Source organism: Mustelus asterias, chromosome X (assembly GCF_964213995.1).
Source record: "Mustelus asterias chromosome X, sMusAst1.hap1.1, whole genome shotgun sequence".
Classification (NCBI taxonomy): domain Eukaryota; kingdom Metazoa; phylum Chordata; class Chondrichthyes; order Carcharhiniformes; family Triakidae; genus Mustelus; species Mustelus asterias.
Window position 1 is genome coordinate 12,849,452 of NC_135834.1, and position 25,478 is coordinate 12,874,929.

General features: G+C 41.6%; 1 protein-coding gene across 6 annotated transcripts in view; it reads right to left on the reverse strand.

Annotated features, from left to right (window-relative positions):
* The window catches only part of ikzf4 (IKAROS family zinc finger 4), a 169,896-nt gene that overhangs the window by 49,599 nt on the left and 94,819 nt on the right, over window positions 1–25,478 (reverse strand). For all 6 annotated transcript variants that reach the window (XM_078201281.1, XM_078201279.1, XM_078201280.1 and 3 more), the window contains exon 3: window positions 3,170–3,274. In XM_078201281.1, the coding sequence (XP_078057407.1) occupies window positions 3,170–3,274 (105 nt within the window). The remainder of the gene's footprint in view (window positions 1–3,169; window positions 3,275–25,478) is intronic.

Sequence of the window (25,478 nt, forward strand, 5' to 3'; positions counted from 1 at the left end):
TTCAGGGTTAGATTTTCAATGGGCAAAGAGTAAGGAATGACTATTCCGCTAATCTATCTTGCAAGGCCTTGATGTCCTACAGTCCTGATAAGGCTTCTTATAGGACTTGGTTTGCAACTGTTTTATGCATACAGAATCAAACCTCATGCTGTACTCAAGTGTTCCAGTACATCATTCTTTAGAGTGACAAGTCATGCTACTTGTATCGTGATGGCATACTCTGCTCATTAATAAAACAGAACAGATAAGAAAAACATCCATAAAGGCAACAAAGACTTTAAAATCCCAAGGCTCACTTCTGTCATGAAAAACTCCAGTGCATATTAAAAAAGCCAGAACAAATGCCCATGTGGATTTACACTTCACAATAACAGAAGCAAAAGGCTCAGTTTTGTTATCAAGAGGTTTAGTGCTTCTGATAGGAAATCAGTTAAGCCTCCATTAGTGTAAGACTGGGAAAACACTGCATTGTATCTGTATGGGCAATGTTCAGAACCACAAGTAAATTAGGTCAACTTCTTTCTAAAACAACAGAAGTGTACAGCACAAAGAGGCCATTTGGCCCAGTGTGGTTAAGCTGGCTTTCTGCTAGCACAATTGAAATATCTCACTTCCCTATTCTCTCTCCATGACCCTATGCTTCAAATAATTATCTGATTTTCCCCTAAAAGCCAGAATCTTATCACTGCTCACGTCGGCGGGATTTTCCCAGTGAACAGAGATTTGGCTGGTCACCAAATTCTACGACCTCACTGCAACGGGAGTCTGAATGGCAATTAAGATTGCGCCCAATAGCTTTACCACAGCCATTTCCTGTGACAATGCACTTCATGCTTCAGCAATCCTCTAACAAGAGGAGATTTCTCCGAACTTCCCTAGTCTCTTCATAATGATTTCAAATTGATGATCCGTCTTGGCTTTCTCTGATACAGAGGAAATGCTTCCAATATGTCACATTTGTCCTCAAAATTTGAGATCTTTACAACTGAAGAAAGAGGTGCAGTTATAACAATAAATGGCTACCACACACACACACGATGAGAGAAAGAGAGAACCCATGGTTACAGATCAGGTCTTGGGTGTCACAAAAACGCCTGCAATTTTCATTTCCTATGCAACTCAATTGCCTCATTACTAATGATTTGATGCATTATTATGGTTTTCAATTGTTGAGTTTCAATCACTGTACATTCAATTTCTGTCTTCCCACACTTCACGATCAGATAAATTTAGTATCTTTTGATATTCCAACTGTGCCTTTAAAATACAGTTAAGATGTTAATCCATCTAATTGTGAAGTGTGAAAACACATGAAGTATTTAAATATTTTAGACTTGCTTTACCTCCCAACTCCTGTAATTCCAAAAAGATGTCTTAGGGCTAACAATTTGGAGAACATATTCAAAACTCCTGAAGCACAACAGTGAAACAAGGTGAAAATTCATGTGGCATATTAGGCTGTCTTGTTGGTTAGGTTCTTGAATGCACTGTACTGTTCTTGCTTTTTATTATTATGCAAAAGATGGTGAAACAGGAGTAATTTTTGGCACTTTACACTGGTGCTTATTCAGTTCAGATCATTGAATGGCCGCTCCCCTCTGCCAGTTTCAAACAGTTACGTTGCCAAATTGGGCTCTCTTTATCCTATCTATATGAATCTCCAATTTCACCACCAGAGCGGAGGCAGATTTCGCACTTTACGGTCAGGAAGCCAATGCATAGGGTACACTCCACCGTGACCTTAACTCAATAGAGCTGTGTGTAAAAGGTCCACAGTGATAATCAGGAAGTTGTTGGGTGCAGAGATTGGGTACGCAACATAGATCAGGAGAAATTAGAAAATGATGCCCATGAAAATAAAGTAGAATAAATCTCAATGCATAGAAAACAAGCACTAAATCTGCCTACTGTCCAATTATTGAGGTACGGAACATCCAGCACCATCTCAGAAATAGTGAACTAGTTTCTATGTTCTAAAATGCAGGCAAGGCAAACTTGCTTGCTGAATTTCAGAAGTATTTGCATCGTTGTGGAGAACACAGGGAGGCAAGTATTGTCCCCGGATCTCAAGATCCCAACCTAGCCAGTTATTGACTCGCAATTTGTGATTTGCATTAAATTTTTTGAGTTGAGTTGAAGAGTGAGGCAAAAATCCAACCCATGGAGCACCCCACGAGAACACCAATCCAGTATATTCAGGCCCACCATGTCCTATTGTTAAAACATGTAGATAAAGCACATGCGTTAAATCAGCAAGGAGATAACATTTATTAAACGCTGAGGCAGAAAGAACAAGCACCAATATCACGATTTGAAATTTCTCTTTGAAAGACAATTGCCAGCCTCGCCAAGAAACATGGCCACCAAATGATCTGTAATCCCTCTCCAGTCTTTGCTATCAATAATGTGCATTCTTTGTCACAATCCTAACTGTTAACTAATCGTCTACTGCTCCTATTTCTTAAATTGAGGACCACCAGTACAAATATCAAATGAATTCCACAGTCTATGCTAACATTCCATAAAGAAAACAATCAAGACAAGTTTTAATGTCTTGCTTCAGGGCATTTTAAACAAATCCTAACTGCTCATCCAGTTAGAAGTTGCGTATGTGCGTGCAAACACTCACGCATGCATGTGTGCATGCATAAACTTATCTTGTTCTTTGTATGGCCTATGAAAACATGTCCGACTAATTCTTTACAATCTGAAAACGCAAGTGGGACTCCTACAGAATTGACAAAGCATGTCCTCTTTAAATTGACAAAAAAACCCTGCTAACAGTCATACCTGGAGCAGGAGAATAGCAGAGTCATAACTATCCCAGTATTGTCTCTACCCGCAAATAATATTTAAATTTTAAAAAGTAAAACAAAAAACTTGCAGAAAACACAAGATGTATTCTCAGAATTGCAGATTTTGGTACAATTACTAGAATTGAACAAACACCATCTGTTACCACCTGTTGGAATTCAACATTTAATTTCAGTGAAAATTCTCAAAGATTTGCAAATTATTTTTGTTACCAAATCAATACTACAGAAATGTGTTAATGTTAGAAAAACTAAACGACAACCCATTTCTCTATCCACTTTCAATTCTGGCTTGCATTCAGATAACTGGTCCGAGTCAAACCAATGCACAAATCTAGAGAAAAGAAAATACGTACCACTCAGAGAACGGCTGGGTGAAGAGTGTTGACTGTTGGGCGTGCTCACAGTGGGACCCACCATTGCCCCAGAGAACTCTTTGTCCATTGAAGAGTCACCGCTTCCTGGAAGGAAAGGATTTTTATTGTTGAAAAAGTCAGTAATTTATTGTCGGAAACTCTTTCAATTTTTTGATCTTGGACTGTGGAAGAGTCAAGGATGCAAATGACTGGAATTCCCACAGCAATATGCAACATAAATCAATAGCATAAATTTTCAGAAACTGATCAAAAATAGTTCAAATCAAGTTCCGATTCTAAGGACTCAACAACACATACAGCGTGTCAGATTGTTACACAAAGTACAACTGCAATACATTTTCAAAATTAAACAGCAGCCCTCAGATTTGGGGTCAATGTCATCCTTTCAAAAGTCAGTTAATTCCAGATAATGACTGATCCATTTACCAAATACTTTTCAATCACTCTCATTTTACAGTACCAGTGTAGAATATCAGATACACGCTCAAGACTCAGATACAGAATACTGATCAAGACTTAACATAATTCAGGATCTTAACGCTCAGTTCACTTGATATATAGTAATGCATTGGCTAATTCCACTGCAGCATATTAGGTGGCCAATCTTTCACTCATTAATAGCTGCTTGTAATAGGTTTTTCCACTTATTTAGATTCTACCGATTTACTGGATGGAAGTACAAATCTTGCAAACCAATCATTCTGCACAGCTCCATACAAAAATACTGATCATACATATAGTATGAAACTTTGCCCAATGCTTATTACGATTTGATTGTACATACTTGGCAATCAACTGTACATGGACAATAGGATAATGTACTGAAATTCCTGTGCTTTTGTAAACAAGCTGAATGGCCTACTCTTGCTCCTATTTCATACATTGGTATTACAGGGTAGACAGGAAAGTAGATTTGAGACCACAATTGGGTCCACCATGATCTTAAGTCGCAGAACAGGCTTGAGGCCTACACCAGCTCCGAGTTTGTTTTGTATGCAACTTAATATGACTTGGGACCTTTAAATCCATGAGGGATGGGAAATGGCATTGATTATAAATTAGCTGCTATCTAACACACACCTCAAAATCTTCACCACTTGCCGTCACCACAAAATCAACAGCTACAATGAAGCAGCCAAACTAGAAAATTATTTTCCTTTCCATTTTTTCAAAGATCTCCGACACAATGGTTCAATAAATTTTATTTTAAACATAAAGGCATAGTCCATAGTCAACTGGATTCACCACATAAACACAGTAGCTACAAGAGCAGGTCAGATGCTAGGAATACTGTGGCGAGTAATTCACCTCCTGATTCCCCAAAAACTGTCCACCTTCTGCAAAGCACAAGTCGTCAGGAGTGTGATGGAATATTCCCCGCTTGCCTGGATGGGTGCAGCTCCAACAACACAAGAAGCTCAACACCATCTAGGACAAAGTAACCTGCTTGATTGGCACCACATCTACAAACATCCACTCCCTCCACCACCGACGCTCAGTAGCAGCAGTGTGTACTATCTACAAGATGCACTGCAGCAATTCACCAAAGATCCCGAGACAACACCTTCCAAACCCACGACCACTTCCATCTTAAAGGACAAGGGCAGCAGATACATAGGAACACCATCACCTGCAGGTTCCCCTCCAAGCCACTCACCATCCTGACTTGGAAATATATCGTGGGTCCTTCGCAGTCACTGGGTCAAAATCCTGGAATTCCCTCCCTAACGGCACTGTGGGTCAACCCACAGCACATGGACTGCAGCGATTTAAGGCAGCTCACCACCGCCTTCTCAAGGGCAACTAGGGATGGACAATAAATGCTGGCCAGCCAGCGATGCCCATGTCCCACAAATGAATAAAAAAATTAGAGTCAAACAGTACAGAAGAGCCCCTTCGGCCCATTAAGTCTGCACCGACAAAACGACATTAAATCTATACTAATCCCACTTTCCAGCACTTGACCCAGAGCCTTGAATATTATGACATTTCAGGTGCTCATCCACATACTTTTTAAAGTTGAGATTTCCCCCACCTCTACTATCCTCCCAGGCAGTGTATTCCAGATTCCCACCACCCTCTGGGTGAAAAAGACTTTTCCTCAAATCCCCTCGAAACCTCCCACCAGCTTAGAAAGAGAATTAATGACCCACCAGCTTCGAAAGAGAAACGAGGATCAGCTCACTCAACCTGCCAAGTTTAAATAGCAACCAAACATCAAATGAGCATTCAGAAATGAGATGGAAAGCTAGAGTTGTCATCTGGGGTCAAGAATATGACAAATACAGAAAATAGTTAGAGAAAAGACCCTTCATCCCAACTACCTTGCTCTACCTACTAGATCGATGCAACAGCAACTTTGTTTGCACAACAGTAACCTTAAATCACCTCCTGCTTTCGCCTTAAACCAAATCCTGCAACAACTTCAAATTCAACACCTAGCGCTTAAACAAAGCTTCCTTTAACAAGAGTTTACACATGCATAAGTTGACACCATCCAAATTTTGCTTCATCAGACATTCATTTAGCATTAAAAATGCAAAGTTTTGCTCGATTAGAACCTCAATAAATGTAGTTACTGAAATTCAGAAATAGTGTCACTCGGCTACTGTTCCTGACGGCAGAATAAGCAGCAAATGCCACTTCCTGTGTCATGTTTTTTTGCTGGTTTTCACTTGATTCTAATTAAAATTTAAAGTACTGGCAGTGTACATAGGAGACGCACGTGATCACCTCGTAGCGGAAGCTTCTCAGTGGTGAAATCCACCGCTAGCTGACAACGGAGCCAGTTTGGATGGACTACAAAAGAGCCTCCTTGACAAACAGGGAGGGCTCCTCATCTTGGCTACAGCTTTCCTGCCCAACTCCAATATCATTAACGCAAGACTCTTACAGGAGGCAGTGGTGTTTTTAAAATTTCACTTGTAAATATTTCACCTTACGTTTGTTGTACTTTATTCATGTGTACATCATTGCTATTTGTTAAAAGACAAGTTAAATGTACTGGCACACCTCATGGTTGGCACAAGTTGATGGTTACAGGGGAGTGAAGGATGTTTCTTTATTGTGGAAGAAACGACGATGTGTTTTTGCAGTCGTTCTTTATTGAATGTTCATGTTCGTGTACAGCACTGTAGAATATAGAACAGTACAGCACAGAACAGGCCCTTTGGCCCACGATGTTGTGCCGAGCTTTATCTGAAACCAAGATCAAGCTATCCCACTCCCTATCATCCTGGTGTGCTCCATGTGCCTATCCAATAACCGCTTAAATGTTCCTAAAGTGTCTGACTCCACTATTACTGCAGGCAGTCCATTCCACACCCCAACCACACTCTGCGTAAAAAACCTACCTCTGATATCCTTCCTGGATCTCCCACCACGAACCCTATAGTTATGCCCCCTTGTAATAGCTCCATCCACCCGAGGAAATAGTCTTTGAACATTCACTCTATCTATCCCCTTCATCATTTTATAAACCTCTATTAAGTCTCCCCTCAGCCTCCTCCGCTCCAGAGAGAACAGCCCTAGCTCCCTCAACCTTTCCTCATAAGACCTACCCTCCAAACCAGGCAGCAGCCTGGTAAATCTCCTTTGCACTCTTTCCAGCGCTTCCACATCCTTCTTATAGTGAGGTGACCAGAACTGCACACAATATTCCAAATGTGGTCTCACCAAGGTCCTGTACAGTTGCAGCATAACCCCACGGCTCTTAAACTCCAGCCCCCTGTTAATAAAAGCTAACACACTATAGGCCTTCTTCACAGCTCTATCCACTTGAGTGGCAATCTTTAGAGATCTGTGGATATGGACCCCAAGATCTCTCTGTTCCTCCACAGTCTTCAGAACCCTACCTTTGACCCTGTAATCCACATTTAAATTAGTCTTACCAAAATGAATCACCTCACATTTATCAGGGTTAAACTCCATTTGCCATTTTTCAGCCCAGCTTTGCATCCTATCTATGTCTCTTTGCAGCCTACAACAGCCCTCCACCTCATCCACTACTCCACCAATCTTGGTGTCATCAGCAAATTTACTGATCCACCCTTCAGCCCCCTCCTCTAAGCCATTAATAAAAATCACAAAGAGCAGAGGACCAAGCACTGATCCCTGTGGCACTCCGCTAGCAACCTGCCTCCAATCTGAAAATTTTCCATCCACCACCACCCTCTGTCTTCGATCAGATAGCCAGTTACCTATCCAATCGGCCAACTTTCCCTATCTGTACTCATCACTTTGTGGGCCATGGCTGAACTTGTATGCTCAGCTGGCCCTCTCTCCTATGCATTGTAAAGCACATTGATTTGAGATCACTCTCAGTGGGGCTTATTGAAATGTTGTAGGTAAACTCAAAGCTCTCCAAGGACTCTGCCAGCCAACACCCTGAGATGGACACATTTAGACAACGTCCTTTAGGCCCCTCATTTTCATACTTTGATTATTGTCCCCACCCCAGCCAGGATGCCAGGTCCTTCCCTCTCTATGCCCACCCCACAGTCTTCCCTGCACAACCCACAATCCAACGGACTCATCTTTGCGAATCCTGAGCCTTTACACAAGATGCCATTCTCTTGCTCCCCTCCCTGTGCCGCAAATTTCAACAAGGAAAACCACCAACCGCAGACACAACTATGCAAAGCCGACTGGTGTATGCCAACTTAAACAACTGGGAATTGAGTATCACGACAGCCTTGTGCTGCTGACTTTATCTTGAAGGTAGGACGACTTTAAGAAGTTTTACATTGAGTATTCATAATAAGCAAATATATTACAAATGATAACCCACCACATTACAGCGAGGCCCAACACGTCACAAATAGAATAGTACCATAGAATCTCTACATTGCAACATGAGGCCATTCCACCCATCGAGTCTGCACTGACACTCCGAAAGATCATCTAACCCAGTGCAGCTGAGGTTAACCAAACTGATTCCTGGGATGGTGGGACTGACGCAAGAGGAGAGATCAAGTCAGTTAGGATCATATTCGCTGGAATTTAGAAGAGTGAGAGGGGATCTCATAGAAACTTATAAAATGCTAACAGAACTTGACAGGGTAGATGCAGGAAGGAAGCTCCCGATGGCGGGGGAGTCCAAACCAGGGTCACAGTCTGAGGATACATGGTAGACGATTTATAGAACTGAGATGAGGAAACATTTCTTCATCCAGAGAGTGGCAAGCCTGTGGAATTCTCTACCACAGAAAGCAGTTATAGCCAAAACATGGTATGCTTTCAAGGAGTCAGATATAGCTTTTGGGGCTAAAGATATGGTGGGGGTGGGCGGGGGAGAGCAATAACAGGTTACTGGGTTGGATGATCAGCCATGATCATAATGAATGGCAGAGCAGGCTTGAAGGGTCGAATGGCCTATTCCTGCTCCTATTTTTTAATGTTTCTCTGAGTTTATCATTATGGTACAATGGAACCTCTATGGTCCAAAATTGCGAAAGCGAATAATATTTTCAGCTGGTGACGTCCAAAGATGTGCGGGTTAGGTGGATTGGCCATGCTAAATTGCCCCTTAGAGTCAGGGGGACTAGCAAGGTAAATACGTGGTGTTACAAGGATAGGGCCTGGGTGGGATTGTTGTCGATGCACGCTCGATGGGCTGAATGGCCTCCTTCTGCATTGTCAGGATTCTATGACTCTAAGCTCCTTTTTTTCCCTCCCTACAAGGAAATTTTTTTTCTGCAGGATAAGCTTTTCAGCCAAGTGGCAGAAAGGAAAAACATTTTACAAAACCAAATAAAGGCAAATTCACCTCTCCCTTCCAATCCATTTAGCTCAATCATGGGTAGCTGGCACTTCGTTGGACTACAATTAAAAGGTGTTCTTCCATCAGCTAAATGGCAGTGTGCAGCAGCAGCCCAATAATCTGACCCCCCTCCTTTCCCTGTCACCCCATTCCCAACCAATTGCCTGGAGTGCTCAGCAATTCCATCCATAGATTCACTCAAAGTGGATATTGAGCCAAGTGCAGAACCGAAATGTGCATCCTCCAGCACCACCAGAGTTCCATTCAGGATTTGTTAAATGGGGAACATAATTCTGTACAAAGAGAGTGTACTAATACATTTGTTGAATTGACTCCACTCTCTCCCTTATTTTGAAATTTGATCAGAACAGAAACAGCAGCCCAAGTGATTCTCAGGAAAGCCTCAGCAACAAGAGAGAGCTGCAAGATAAAAGTAAGGTGGCAGCTGCCAAGTTTTAGCACCATGGTACATTTGGCAGTTGCAGCCTGCCAGTTTTTATCTGTCATACTTGCATTCAGTAGAATGGGACTAATTAAATCTCACCAAAAAAACGTTCTTTTCATTTTGAAATTTGAGATTCACTTGTAAACAGGAACTGATTTGGTTGAATTTCTTTCTTTTCCCATCTGAAATCAGTTGGTATTTAGCCTAGGTTTAAAAAAAAACTTCTGTATGCCCAATTGAGGACCAACATCAACAACAGCTTGTATCAATATAGTACCTCTAACATAAATTGTCCCAATGCACTACAAAGAATTAGAAAACAAAGTATGACACAGCTATATAGGACATTAGGCCAGGTGACCAAAATCTTGGTCAGAAAGGTAGGTTTTAAGCATGGTCTTAAAAGAGGAAAGCAAGGTAGAGAGGAGAGAGGTTGAGGGTGGGGTGGTATTCCAGAGCTTGGGACTGAAGGTACAGTGACCTACAAAGAGCAATTAAAATGTAGGTCAATGACACAGGGATAAAGACATGGGCAACAGAGCTTTGATGACATGGTGTTCATGGAGGTTAGAATGTAGGAGACCAGCCAGGAGCGAGAGTTGGAATATTAGTTAGAATGAGGGTTTCAGCAGCAGATAAACCAATGTAGGGGGAAAGTCCAGCAATGGTAGAGGTCGAAATAGGTGGCCTCGAGGTGGGATAAACGTGGTAGGAAGCTCACTGCAAGGTCAAATGCGACACCGAGGTTGCAAAGACTCTGGTTTAATTTCAAGACTGCTGCCTTGGAGAGGGATGCAGTCAGTAGCAAGGGAATGGAGTTTGGAGTGGGGACCAAAGACTAGACCTTTCAACATTCCCAATATTTAGTTGGAGGAAATTTCTGCTCATCCAGCACGAGATGGCAGATAAGTGGTCGGATAATTTAGCAGCTGTGGAATAGTCAGAGTAGTTTAACTGTTTAACTCAAAAGAGTTGGAGTCAAGAGAGATCGTGGTGTCATCAGTGTACATATAAAAACTAACACTTGTGCATTCAGAAGATGCTGCCTCATGTCGATGTGAAATAGAAAGGGATCAAGGACAGACTCTGGGGGACTCCAGAGATAATGGTGCAGGAGCAGGAAGAGAAAGCATTGCCAGTGATTATTTGGTGATTAGACAGATAAGAATGGAACTGGTTGAGAGCAGTCCTATTCGGCTGGAAAACAACAGAATATCCTTAGAGGCGGATGGTATGGTCAACCATGTCAAAGGCTGTGGACAAATCGACAAGGATGAGGACGGAAAGTTTATCTTTGTCACAGTGACAAAAGATATAATTTGTGACTTTCATAAGAGCTGTTCCAGTACTGGAACAGGGGTGGAAATCCAATGCAGGATAAAAGCAGACTAGTTCACATACTTCTAAGCTTTTATTTACAGCGACACATCTCAAACATACATCGCCAAACCCAACTGCCATAGTTTCAGTCTGTTCCTACATACAGGCACACAAGTGAATCACCAGCACCTGAATTCAATCAAACACAATTAAATTATCATGGATTACCTTAAAAGTACCAAACTCAACTGATCTCAGCCTCGTTTACTCCATACTCAACATCTATTTTTCAGTCAGTTTTATAATTTGACATGGCTGTCAAAGACAAGGTCACACTATTTGAATATACATTAATCACAGCTACTAATGGTTGAGTGAGGTGGGCAGGGGGATTGGAAGGTTGGAACGGAAGTGTCAATCAACCTCTCGACAAAGAGCATTGGCTCAAATGAATTGCTGATTTCAGAAACTAAATAAAAAGGGGACATGAGTGGAAAGTTAAAATGAAAAAAATCATAAATATTCAAATATATTTCACGAAAAGCTATTTTTAAAAATCAAGAAAGAAAAGCAGCACTTATTTAGAGATAAGTCCGAAAGACATGCTGGTTAGGTGCATTGGCCATGCTAAATTCTCCCTTGGTGTACCTGAACAGGCGCCGGAGTGTGGTGACCAGGGGATTTTCACAGCAACTTAATTGCAATGTTAAAGTCAGCCTACTTGTCACTAATAAATAAAAAAATGTAAAAGAATCAGTAAAGGTCTGAGATCATTTGTATTCTAGAAGTACTGGAGCACACAATAGCTGCTCACCTAATTTGGATTCTGGCAGGCAGGAGCTGCCTCCCTGCATTAATGATGTTAAAACCCTTTACTGTACATCTGTGGCAGGTTTTACTAGCTGGGTTCACAAGATTGACAAAGAACTACAGTAAATTATTTAAATCGCACAAACATCAGCTTTTCCAGATGCTGAGCTCCCAGAATTCAAGATATAAAATTAGCTTATAAATCATAGAAACCCTACAGTGCAGAAGGAGGCCATTCGGCCCATCGAGTCTGCACCGACCACAATCCCACCCCACATATTTACCCGCTAATCCCTCTAACCTATGCATCCCAGGACTCTAAGGGGCAATTTTTAACCTGGCCAATCAACCTAACCCGCACATCTTTGGACTGTGGGAGGAAACCGGAGCACCCGGAGGAAACCCACGCAGACACGAGGAGAATGTGCAAACTCCACACAGACAGTGACCCGAGCCGGGAATCGAACCCGGGACCCTGGAGCTGTGAAGCAGCAGTGCTAACCACTGTGCTACCGTGCCGCAACAAAGATTAAAAACCACAATTAAGTCACAGGCTGACTTGCAGAAGCATGTTAGTGTCAGATTTTGTGTTACTTATACACATTGCATTGCAATAATTATTAGTAAGGCAAACACTCAAGATTCTCTTTAAAAAACTTGCTAAACTTCCATTTGTCAGAAAGCATTCCTCAAAGTCATAGTACTCAAAACATTAACTTTGTTTCTCTCTCCAAAGATGCTTCAGACTAGCTCGGCCTCCAATATTTTGCTTTAAACCCAAAGTCATCTTGTTGACTGCATGCAAGACTTGAAGGGGAAAAAAAATACTTTTCATTTTGCAATGTAATTCAAGCCTGGAGAGGAGTAAAATAAATCAGGCAATACTACTGCCAGGTATATCATGCTGTTATCAACATATCTTCCTGGAAACAGTTCTTCCAAGAAATGAAACTGAGCCAGCCTCCTCTCAGTCTGCAACTGGATAGATTGGAACAAAGTGACCCAGAACATCAAACAGTGTCAACCGACACACAGCTTCAAGATGCTTAACCACTCAATTTGAGGGGTAAATTCTTAATTCAACACTACATTTACTGAAACTATCCTTCACATATTTTAAAATATATATAAAGCCAGTTGCTGCTATTCATTAAATGTGTTATCAGGTGTACCTGCTTAGAGAAAAATTATTTTTCATACATTCGGAATTCTGAAAATATTTCATACAGTTAACTAGAAGCAGCTTAATTAAATGACGCACAATTCTTTCCTTCTCCAGGAGGTGACTGCACAATGTGCTGAGAGTCTGATAAAATGTGCAAGTTCAGCAAAAAATAAACAGTTACACAACTCCCAAGCAACTTCTATGTACTTCCCTTAATCCAGTAAATTTTATTCATTGTTCATTCTGTGCTCTCCAGGAATTGGGAGACCATGCACAGATTAGATGATCGCTTTTCTGTAGTGCTATCATACCCACAAATCTGACCCCAAGCACTCCTTGGTCCCCCCTTTCAACTACTCTCTCATCTCCATCTTTTCCCTTCTGCATTGTTAAAACAAAGCTGATGAGTACTGTATCTTTCTTTTGAGCATTTGTGAGCTTTCTTCTCAGCTGTATCCTCAGCTTCCTTTACAGTATGGGTTATTAATGATCAGGAGTGAAGGTTTTTATATACGGGAGAGAAAATGGATTCACTTCTCTGGTGTTGATCCCTTGCCCCCATTGACACGGTGCTCTGGCAAAGGGGGAGGGGGGTGTAACCCATGTCTCTCAGTTTTCGGGACAAACAATCCCATTATTCTTCCAACACATTTTGAATAAAATTTCTTATCTCTTGCAATAGCAGTTGCTCATGTTCTAAATTTCCCCTCCAGCACTTTGTATTTGCCTCTCAACTATTTTGTTCTTATGTCCTTTGATTTTCGCTTTTATCTCAATGCCACAGAGCTGTTTGTCAGTTATTCAACCTATTAACTCCTCCTCTGCAATTAGATTATCTCCCGTTTTGCCCCTTTACTAAAATGCTTGCTTATATTTAGTTTGACTTCCTACACATACCATAGAATCATTAGATGCCTTGCAGAAAGAGGCCATTTGGCTCATCCAGTCTGTACCGACTGCCCGAAAAAGGGCATTTTACCCAGGCACCCCCCCTCCAACCTTTTGAATACTTCAAAGACATTTCTGCTGTTTAGAAATCTTAATGTTGCTCAGTTTAAACTGAAAACTGTGCAAACAATAGCACTGGGTGGTTCCAGTTTTTCTTTTGTCTGCTTTATAACTAAAGGCAACAATGCTGGGTTCATGTGTCATGCAATTTATATTCTGCTTGGTAAAACTTACTCTGGCAACCTGTCCTTCACCAATCTACAATAAAATTTGTATTTGTCTGTTTTGATTGGTCTGGTTAAGGGACTTGGGTTTATTGGTTGGGTGGTGCTTGGCGCACAGTGATACGGGGTGGATGGTAGAGCTGGAATGCATGATGCACATGTGGCTGCCAATGGTTGGAGGAGAGCAAAAACAGCAGAAGGCAAGGGGAGCTCAGCAAAAAGTTACTCTGGCCAGCAGAATGGTTTTCCTGTGAGGGATAAGATAGGGTTGGCAAGAGAGTGAGATGGGGATGGCATGGGAAGGAGGGTGAGCTGATGGAATTAGTGAAGTGTGCCAAAATATCAAGGACAATTATTTGATACAAATCATTCAAAAGCTATACTTTGTGCTAAAAGCAAAGATTCACTAGATTGCAATGAAAAAGTTTCAGAAAGGCTGTCAAGTGAATTAAAAGCATACATCAGCATTGACTATCGACAAAAATGATAATAGTTTCTACACAGTTTAATTCCAATGGGCATACCAACACTCGCACCGACTCGAGAAAGGAACAGTTATAATGTTGCTATGAAACTTGAATCTTAAACAAGGACTTTGTCATAGAACAAGATTGGTAGTTAGGAAGTGGTTTTCTTCGATAATAGATACTAAAATTAAAACAAGCAAATTTCAAAGAACTAGAATGCTTATTCCTCAAATGATATTGAGCCCATCAGATGTCAACCTCCCTTTCCAACTCAGGAGAAAAACAGTTCCCAATTTGTCTATATTTCTGACTATAAACAAGTCGAGGCCAGATTCTAAATAAAATCTGTACTTATCTTCCCAGAGCCATCTTTATACATGGACATATGTAGCTTTTCCCAGAGTGAGAAGTTTTGATTCTATTAAAGTCGCTGATGAAAGAATAACTAGAAATCTTGCAATTAGAGAAGCATTGCTACAACGAAAACACTAACTTGACTGCGAACTTTGTGGATCTCTGCTGGTCCAGAAAGAAAAATACAGCTTCAACTAAAATATGCAAGAAGTTCACAGTGGGTCGATGCGAGAGCACTCCACTTCACCACAAACAGTGTCAGTGACAAACATGGTGCAGACTTGATGGGACAAATAGGTGGTTCTCGCTGTACTGGACATTTTAGTTTTGATTTAGTACAGGCTTGTCCAATCTTCCGACTTGATGGGGCCACATTTACATTTTTTTCATTACTCAAGGGGCTGATAAACAAATTTCAGAAAGATACCATTTGGTTCAACAATAGCGGAATGTCAGAAAAAAAGTTGCGGTATTAAGAGAATTTTAAAAATGCTGAGCAAAAGTGAAGCAATGTCATAGCATTAATTTGATAAGTTAAAAAGACTAATCAATAAAATGAGCAGTTGAGAAGATTGACTGTGTGCATTTTCTGACTCACTTGGTTTCAGGGCTGGATCTGACCCACAGGCTGTAGGATGGACGAGCCTCATTTAGTGGCTGTTCTTTAAATCCAGTCACAGTACACAAGTAATTTTAAGACTTGCGACAGTCAATGTCCCTGTATCAAGCCAATTCTGTTACAATGGTCAAGTCTTACCAGTTAAAGGCTGGAGAGAGAAATAATTCAAAAACTGGAATAATGTCACATGATTCAGTTTATATATGACCGCTTTTTTAAAACATTAGTCAGGTATTCAAAATCATGGAAGTCAAGTATTGTTCCGAAAATAAGTCAAGAGTTGACTGAAATCTCTTTGAAATAAATCAATTTTAATCTCTTGAAAGAGTGAAAATCTGTTTGAAATTTCGAAGAAGCAATTTAATTATAGGCTCCCACAATGATAAGAAATGGGGAAAGAAACACACTGTTTAAGGTTCTATATTATAAACGTTATTTGTAAAAAAAGACTTCCATTTATATAGTGCTTTTCATGACCAGACATCTCAAAGCATTTTACAGTCAATGAAGAACTTTTGAAGCTTAAAAAAATTATTTCACAAGATGTGGGCAATTTTTATTGCCTATCCCAAATTTCCCTCAGGAAGGTGGTAGTGAGCTGCCTTTTCAAACCGCTGCAGTCCATGTGGTGCAGGTACACCCACAGTGCCGTTAGGGAGGGAGTTCCAGGATTTTGACCCAGTGACAGTGAAGGAACAGTGATATAATTCCAATTCAGGATGATGTGGCTTGGAGGGGAACTTGGCAGGTGGTGGTGTTCATATATCCGCTGTCCCTTTCCTTCTGATGGCAGAGGTCACAGTTGGGAAGATGCTGTCGAAGGCGGCTTGGTGAGTTGCTGCAGTACATCTTGTAGATGATACACATGGCCGCCACTGTGTGTCGATGGTGGAGGGAGTGAATGCTTAAGGTAGTGGATGGGATCCCAATCAAGTGGGCTGCTTTGTCCTGGATGACGTCAAGCTACTGGAGCGTTGTTGGAGCTGCACTCATCTTGGCGAGTGGAAGGTATTCCATCACACTCCTTACTTGTGCCATGCAAACAATGGACAGACTTTGGGGAGTCAGGAGGTGGGTTACACTCCACAGAATTCCCAGGCTTTGACCTGGTCTTGTAGCCACAGTATTTATATGGCTAGTTCAATTCAGTTTCTGGTCAATAGTAACCCCCATGGCGTTGACAGTTTGAGGATTTAGCAATGGTAATGCCATTGAATGTCAAGGGGACATGGTTAGATTCTCTCTTGTTGGAGTCATTGCCTGGCACTTGTGTGACACAAGTGTTCCTTGCTATTTGTCAGCCCAAGCCTGAACGTTGCCCAGGTCTTGCTGAATATGGGCATGGACTGCTTCAGTATCGGAGGCATCACAAATGGTGCTGAACATTGTGCAATCATCACTGAATAATCCCATTTCTGACCTTATGATGAAGGGAAGATCATTGATGAAGAACTGAAGATGGTTGGGCCTAGGGCATTGCCCCCAGGAACTCCTTGGTAGTCATTGTTTTAATTTAGGAAGTGCAGCATCCAATTTACACAGAGTAAACTCCCATAAATTGCAATGTGATAATGAACAGATAATACATTCTAGTGATATTTATCGAGAGATAAATATTGGTCAGGATACCAGCAATAATTCCCTGTTCTTCTTTGAAATAATGCCATGGGATCCTTTGCACCCTACCAAGCGGGCAGATGGGGCCTTGGTTTAATATGTCATCTGACAATGCAGCATTCCCTCGGGTGAAAGAATTCGCTTCACCATTAACATTGAGATTTTTGAAAATAATTTGCTCTACAGAAGTCAGATATTATAAATACACACATGATAAGTTTTGATTTGCTGATTCATTTTGTTAATGAAGTTTGCTTAATGGTCGCTCCACTCATCTCAAACAATAAAAGTGTAGTAAGCTGATGGAGCTATGTTGAGACCATCCATTCAGCTGCCTCTGCTACTTCCTTCCTTTCATCCTTGCTCACCAAGGCGAGAATCCCTCAAGTACCCCCCCCTCCCCCACAGACCTGAAATTGTATCTTTCTCCAGATTTTCTCCCAATTTGCCTCAAGCCTTCTCTGAGCTAATCTTGTCCCCAAGACCCACATCCTCCTTTCCCAACCCCATTGCTACCTAACTTCCCTTCATGGCCCCCATATAAAGTGACAATGTAAATGGTTTCCTTTCTGGCACTGCTCCCTGCCTTTCAAATCTTCCATCAACCACCACATCCACCCCCCCAAAAACAAATGTCCTTGAAAACTATTGCCCCATCTCCTGCTCCTCTCCAAAGTTCTGAACATGTTGTTGCCTCCCAAATCAGTGTCCACCTTTCCATCGACTTCAAGTTGCCACACTTTCCACAGCACTGAATCAACTCTAGCCAAAGTCATAAATGCCATAAGTGACTGTGACCAGGGTGCACTGTCCCTTCTTATGCTCTCTGCAGCTTTCCTTAGACAAGGATCACAACAGCATTCTTCACCGGTATCTCTTATCCTTCATCGAGCCCAGTGGAACTGCTTTCACCTGGTTCCACTCTTGCCTTTCCAGACACACAGGATTTTCTCCAATGGCTTCTCTTCCCATCGTCACATTATCTTTGCAGTACCCAAAAAAATCCATCCTTGGTTCCATTCAATTTTGCATCTGCAGGCTGCATATCATTTGAAAAAAATGATCTATGAAAATTGACTCAATTACTCCTTGTTGTATAGCCAGTTCCATATTCTAACCTGATACCGAGTCATCAGACTGCTTCTTCCAACATCCAGCCTTGGATGAGCTGCAATTTTCTTGAATTAAATATTAGGAAGACCAAAGCCATTATCTCAACTCCCATCACAAACTCTACACCATTGCTTTTTACCCTCCCTAGCTACTGCCTTGGGCTGCAGTAGAATATTTGTATCCCCTGCGCCCTATATAACTGAGCTAAGCTACAGACATCGCTAATACTGTCTAGTTCCACATCTATTTGCTCCTACAACACTCATCCATGCAAGGGTCACTGCCAAACTCAACTATTCCAATGCTGTCCTGACCAGTCTCCCATCTTCCATTCTCCATAAACCTCAGCCCATCCAAAACCCTGTTTGCCTGTATACCTAATCAAGATCATTCACCCATCCCTGTGGTCACTGACTTACTTTGGCTCTCAGTCTGCCAATGCCTTAATTTTAAAATTCTCATTTTCATGCTCAAAACAGTCCATGGCTTTGCCTTACCCCTATTGCCGCGATTGATTCCAGCCCTGCAACCCTCTGAGAACTCTGGCCTCTTGTACATTCCTCACACCATCCAGTCATTGGTGGCTTTTTCATCTGCCATTTACGTCGTCAGTTCTGAAACTCTGTTCACCTCTTAACTGGTTTCTTCCTTTAAACTCCATCGCTAACCAAGCTTTGAGTCATCCATCCTAACATCTCCTTTGGTTTTGGGTTAATTTCTGTCTGATTGCGTCCCTGTGAAATGTCCTTGGTGCATTTTCTATGTTTAAGGTTGGAAATGAGAGTTGTTGCTATAAAACAAGCCTGAAAGTGTGAATGCTTTACATGCTTATTGAAGTCAAGAGATAGGCATAGGATAACTCCAGTATGACGGGTTTTCTGGACACATTACTGAAAGTTCATCTAGATCTCAAAGGTAAGACAGACATTCTCTCAGAGTGGCAAGTTGGAACTTGCCCATGAAAGTAATCAAAGGCAAGAGATTCAAAATAACAAAGCAAGAAGTGCAAAAGACCGCACAAAACAATTTAATTTTCAAAGTATACATGAAAAGATTGACAACTATCATTGGGATAGGGGATTTTCACAGTAACTTCATTGAATGTAAGCTCAACTTGTGACTAATAAATAAACTTTACTTTAACTATCAGGACTATTTAGTCAACTTGGTTCAGTTGATAGCCCTTTTGCCCGAATTAGAATTGAGAGTTAAAAGACCTGAACACAAAATCTAGGTCAACAACTCTGCAGTACTGGGAGTTTGCTGCATTGTTAGAGAGGCTGCCTTTCAGATGAGATGTTAATCCGAGGCTCCATCTGAAATAGTGCCAGGTCATCTTTTAAAGGAGAAGCAGGGAGTTCGCAATGTGTCCTGGTCAACATTCCTCCCTAAATCAACATCACCAAAAACATGTTCGATGATCATTCATTAATTTGCTATTTGGAAAAGTAAATCGATTGGGTATAAAGTATTTTGGAATGTCCTGACAATGTCTTAATGCACTGCATAAATATAACTTTTTTTCCACCAAAAATAGTGACAAAAGAATAAATTAGCTTAAACAGGGCTTGTTGACAATATCAAAAGCTATTCAAAGTTGCTCAGCACTACTAATACACAAGTGCACAGTTGAAACTGCTAATGTTTGGGTTCTCAGTACTTACTGCTTAACTGGCTTCCACTTTGGTCTGTTATTGTTTGATAATTCTTTTTGCATATTTTTCAGTCAGTTTTCAGATATAGTGATACTCAAAAGATTAAAAACATACACAGGATGCAGTCTTTCACCACCTGTATTTTCTGTAAACGTCATCACATTTTGAATCTTTCTACCATGTCTACATTTTAACAGGTATAACTGTCACACAAAGTATATCTTTCTGGTATTGACACGAACAATTTTATTTTTAAAAAGGATATAAAAATCATTTTCTACTACCTTCCCTATGCCAGGAATTAAGCAAGGATCAGTTGGCCAACATTGATACAATTGAGGAAATTAATTCATTATCTGATCATTTACCGCAATACAATGACTATTTTACGAACTTAAATTCCAGAAGAAATATGATTCTGCTGCTAAAAACGAAAAGGACAAGGGTGAAGCACAATCTGTTACTGTTTTTAACATGATACATTTCCCAAGAAAATCAATAAGAGATTATGATGGGAAATGTCTGGTACGAAGTGTAAAGTATTCACAGTTTGGAGTTGCGACAACAGAATCTGGAATGGCGTGTCGGCATTCTTCAACAAGTTACAAAATGGAAGATAGAACGTTTGCAAGGAAAGAAAATACAAAAAAGGTCCCCTTCAATGGAGAAGAACGAGCTTGTGCGTGTTAATCTACACAGCATTAGTCATGCAGTCAATATCACAGCCTAATGACGCTGCATAAAACACTTAGGCACAGGTTTGTTTCACAAGAAAAAAAGTCAACTTGGGAAAAGAAAATCAGCGTACAATAGTTCTTGTGCCTCTTTTTATAGCTACTCTAGGTGCAGCACTGGCAGGGACTTTGGAACATATTGACTGCCCACGCAATTTAATCGAGGATTTTTTTTATCCTCATGCCCCCAAAGACATCAACTCAAAGCAGAATACAGCTCCACAGAAGCAAGGAACACTGCCAGTACCTTAATGCGTTTATTATTCATCTATCAACCTTGACATGAGGTATCAGTGGGCTATTGGCGAGAAGGACATCACAAGTGAGCCATATCACAACACCCACCTACATACTCAGTAGCTAATCCTGTATGGACATTTGGAGAAGCATTGGATGACTTTCCCCCCTTGCTAGTCCAATGGTACAGAGCTCAATTAGAGCACACCAGCTGATATCAGTTATCTAAATATAGACAAAGGATCACACAGCTTAGAGCCTTCCAGGGTCTGTATAACTGAGCTATTAGAGAATGAGAACACTTCTGATGAGGGGAGACAACTCTTATGATATACCAACAGGTGAAAAGTTTACATTACAAGAAACCTTAAGGTTCCTTGATAACTTTAAAAAAAATGCTTATTTCAAGATTGTGATATTCCAAAACAAAACCTTTGAGGCAAGAACCACTGTCATAAACGCATGGAAATTCTTAGATTACAGAACTGAATTTCTCTCTTGTCCCAATGAGACACGATTCCGTCATCAGAGCACAATTCTACAGGGGTGGGTGGAACAATTTACCAAGTGGCCTTGTTCACACAAGAGCCTTGACAGAGAGTGCTGGCATGCGAGCTGAACAAGATGTTGTCTCCACCAAGGATCAACAAAAGTACATTAAATCAACATATAAAGCATTATATCCAGGATATCGTAGGATGTTTTTGCAAAGTTAGGAAGAAAACCAATTGTTCCACAAGATTGGAAGCTGAAGTCAAAACATTTTGAGCGGAAAACATTGTTTTTGACAGGGAAAGAAAGGAGGAGGGATATCATTACTGATCAAGGTGAACATTACAGTGCTACAGAGAGATGGAAAGACATGATGTCCAAGAGGGGCCAAGCACAGAATCTATTTGGTCAGAGGGAAGGAACAGTAGAGGTTCCATTACATTATTCGGGCAGTCCATAGGCTACCAGCTAGTGGGAAAGATATAAAGGAACAAATCTGCAACGAAATTGAGAGAGATGCAACAGAAGTTTAATAGGATGATTTAATTGTCATAATATAGACTGGGATAGCGAAAATGTAAAGGGCAGAGAAGGGGAAAGAGTTTCTAGAGCAGTGATAGGTAACCTAGGCTAATGATTGGATCGCAAGAGAGGTCCTCCTTCACCTCAGTGGGCTGCGAGATTGAAATCGGGCTTGTTCACTAACCATGACCCCATGAATAAGATTAAATACATTTAATACACGTCAAAAATTTCTTAATGAGCTCTCGAAAATGCTTAATCATTTATATACGAATAGAACTAGCAACTTCAAATGGTAAAAAAAGAAAGATTTACACTGACTGCAGAGGGAGCACAGGTCTCTTGCGCTCAATGTTGTGTGCGATCAGTACACACCTCACTTCACTTGCCCTTCCTTTTGTGTGCATCACTTCAGTCATCCCATTTGGAAAAAAAACTATGTAGAGGGAAATCAGTGGAATGTGGCAACCCTGCTCGTGGGCAATAGGCAACACAATGTCTTGTAAAGAAGCTATATCTGAGGCTGGATGATAAGTCACCAGGACTGGATGAAATGCACCCAAGGGAAGAAAGAGTGGAAATTGTGGAGACCCTTGTCATAATCTTCCAGACCTGCTTCTGGAATGGTGCCAGAGGACTGAAAAATTGCAAATGTTACACCTTTGCTCAAAAAAAGGTGCGAGGATAAGCTCAGTAACTAGAAGCCAGTCAGTTTAACCTTGTTGGTGGAGAAGTTTTTAGAAGCAATAACGTGGTTTATTTAAGGAAAGCCTGTACCGATTTAAGGGAAAATATAGTGTTTAATTAACTTGATTTGAGTCTTTTGATGAGGCAACAGAAAGGGATGGAGTGTAATGGGGTTCATGTGGTCTACTAGACTTCCAAAAAGTATTTGATAAAATATCATAACAAACTTGTCAACAAAAAAGTTGGCACCCACGGAGGAGACAATAGCAGCAAGGATTCAAAATTGGCCGAGTAGTGGTGAACAGTTGCTTGCAGGAAGCTAAATAGTGGGGTTCCCCAAGTATTAATACCAGTTGCTTGGTATATATTAATGACTTGGTGAAGAGGACACAATTTTGAAATTTGCAGATAACACAGGAAGTATTGTGAGGAGGATAGTGATAAACTTCAAGAGGACATAGGCTAGTGGAATTGGTGAACAAGTGGTAGATGAAATTTAACATGGGGAAGAATAAAGTGATCTATTGTGGTAGGAAGAACCAAACCTCCTTCAACAGCCCCTTCCAGACCTGCAATTTCTACGAGCTAAAAAGACAAGGACAGCAGATGCATGGGAACACCGCCACCTGCAAGTTGCTTTTCAAGCCACACACCAACCTGACAGTATATTGTTGGTCCATCACTATCACGGAGTCAAATTCCTGGAACTCCCTCCCTCCCCAACAGCACTGTGGGTGTACATAAACCACATGGACTGCAGCAGATCAAGAAGATGGCTCACTACCACCTTCTCATGAACAATTAGGGATGGGCAATAAATGCTGATGCATACAAATACGTACATACAAATTAGGAGGAGGCCACTTGGCCCCTTGAGCGTGCTCTGCCATTCAATAAGACCATGGTTGATCTGATTGTAACATTCCTGCCTACCCAATAACCTTTCAACCCCCTTGTTAATGAAGAATCTATCTTGCTCTGCCTTAACAACATTATGTTTATGAATTATGCTTAGAACCCAAGGGAATAGGGGAGATCCTAAATGAATACTTTGCATCGGTATTCACAAAGGAGAGGGACTTGTTGACTGGGAGTGTCTCAGAGGGAGGTGTTGACCCGTTAGAGAGAATCTCCATTACAAGGGAGGAAGTGTTAGGTTTTTTAGGTAACATTAAAACTGACAAATCCCCAGGGCCTGATGACATCTATCCTCGACTGCTCAGGGAGACAAGAGATGAAATTGCTGGGCCTCTGACGGAAATCTTTGTCTCTTCATTGGACACAGGTGAGGTCCCTGAGGATTGGAGGATAGCGAATGTGGTACCGTTATTTAAGAAGGGTAGCAGGGATAACCCAGGAAATTATAAGCCAGTGAGCTTGACGTCCGTGGTAGGGAAGTTGTTGGAGAGGATTCTTAGAGACAGGATGTATGCGCATTTAGAACGGAACAATCTCATTAGTGACAGACAGCATGGTTTTGTAAGAGGGAGGTCGTGCCTTACAAATTTGGAGGAGTTTTTTGAGGAAGTGACAAAAACGGTTGATGAAGGAAGGGCCGTGGATGTCGTCTATATGGATTTCAGTAAGGCATTTGACAAAGCCCCTGAAGGCAGGTTGGTTAAGAAGGTTAAGGCTCATGGGATACAAGGAGAGGTGGCTAGATGGATAGAGAACTGGCTTGGCCACAGGAGACAGAGGGTAGCAGTCGAAGGTCTTTTGCCGGCTGGAGGTCTGTGACCAGTAGTGTTCCGCAGGGCTCTGTACTGGGACCTCTGCTATTTGATATATATATATATAAATAAATGATTTGGAAGAAGGTGTAACTGGTGTTATCAGCAAGTTTGCGGATGACACGAAGATGGCTGGACTTGCGGATAGCAATGAACATTGTCGGACAATACAGCAGGATATAGATAGGCTGGAAAATTGGGCGGAGAAATGGCAGATGGAATTTAATCCAGATAAATGCGAAGTGATGCATTTTGGAAGAACTAATGTAGGGGGGAGTTATACAATAAATGGCAGAGCCATCAAGAGTATAGAAACACAGAGGGACCTAGGTGTGCAAGTCCACAAATCCTTGAAGGTGGCAGCACAGGTGGAGAAGGCGGTGAAGAAGGCATATGGTATGCTTGCCTTTATAGGGCGGGGTATAGAGTATAAAAGCTGGAGTCTGATGATGCAGCTGTATAGAACGCTGGTTAGGCCACATTTGGAGTACTGCGTCCAGTTCTGGTCGCCGCACTACCAGAAGGACGTGGAGGCTTTAGAGAGAGAGTGCAGAGAAGGTTTACCAGGATGTTGCCTGGTATGGAGGGTCTTAGCTAGGAGGAGAGATTGGGTAAACTGGGCTTGTTCTCCCTGGAAAGATGGAGAATGAGGGGAGACCTAATAGAGGTGTACAAAATTATGAAGGGTATAGATAGTGTGAACAGTGGGAAGCTTTTTCCCAGGTTGGAGGTGACGATCACGAGGGGTTACGGGCTCAAGGTGAGTGGGGCGAGGTATAACTCAGATATCAGAGGGACATTTTTTACACAGAGGGTGGTGGGGGCCTGGAATGCGCTGCCAAGTAGGGTGGTGGAGGCAGGCACGCTGACATCGTTTAAGACTTACCTGGATAGTCACATGAGCAGTCTGGGAATGGAGGGATACAAACGAATGGTCTAGTTGGACCAATGAGCGGCACAGGCTTGGAGGGCCGAAGGGCCTGTTTCCTGTGCTGTACTGTTCTTTGTTCAAAGACTCCGCTTCCACTGCATTTTGAGGAGGAGTGTTCCAGAGACTAGTGACTCTCTGGAAAACATTTCTCGTCACTTGAGTCTTAAAAAATCCCTTATTTTTAAACAGTGACCCCGAGTTCTAGATTCTCGCACAAGAGGAAACATCCTCTCTACATCCACCCTGTCAATACCCCTCAGGATCTTATGCTTCTAGACTCGATACAAGTCTAACACCTCAAACCTTCCCTCGTAAGACAATCCAACCATTCCTGGTATTAGTCTAGTAATGCTTCCCTGAACAGCTTCTAACATAGCTACATCTTTCCTTAAATGAGACCACCAATACTGAAATCAATACTCCAGATGTGGTCTCACCAATGCCCTGTACAACTGAA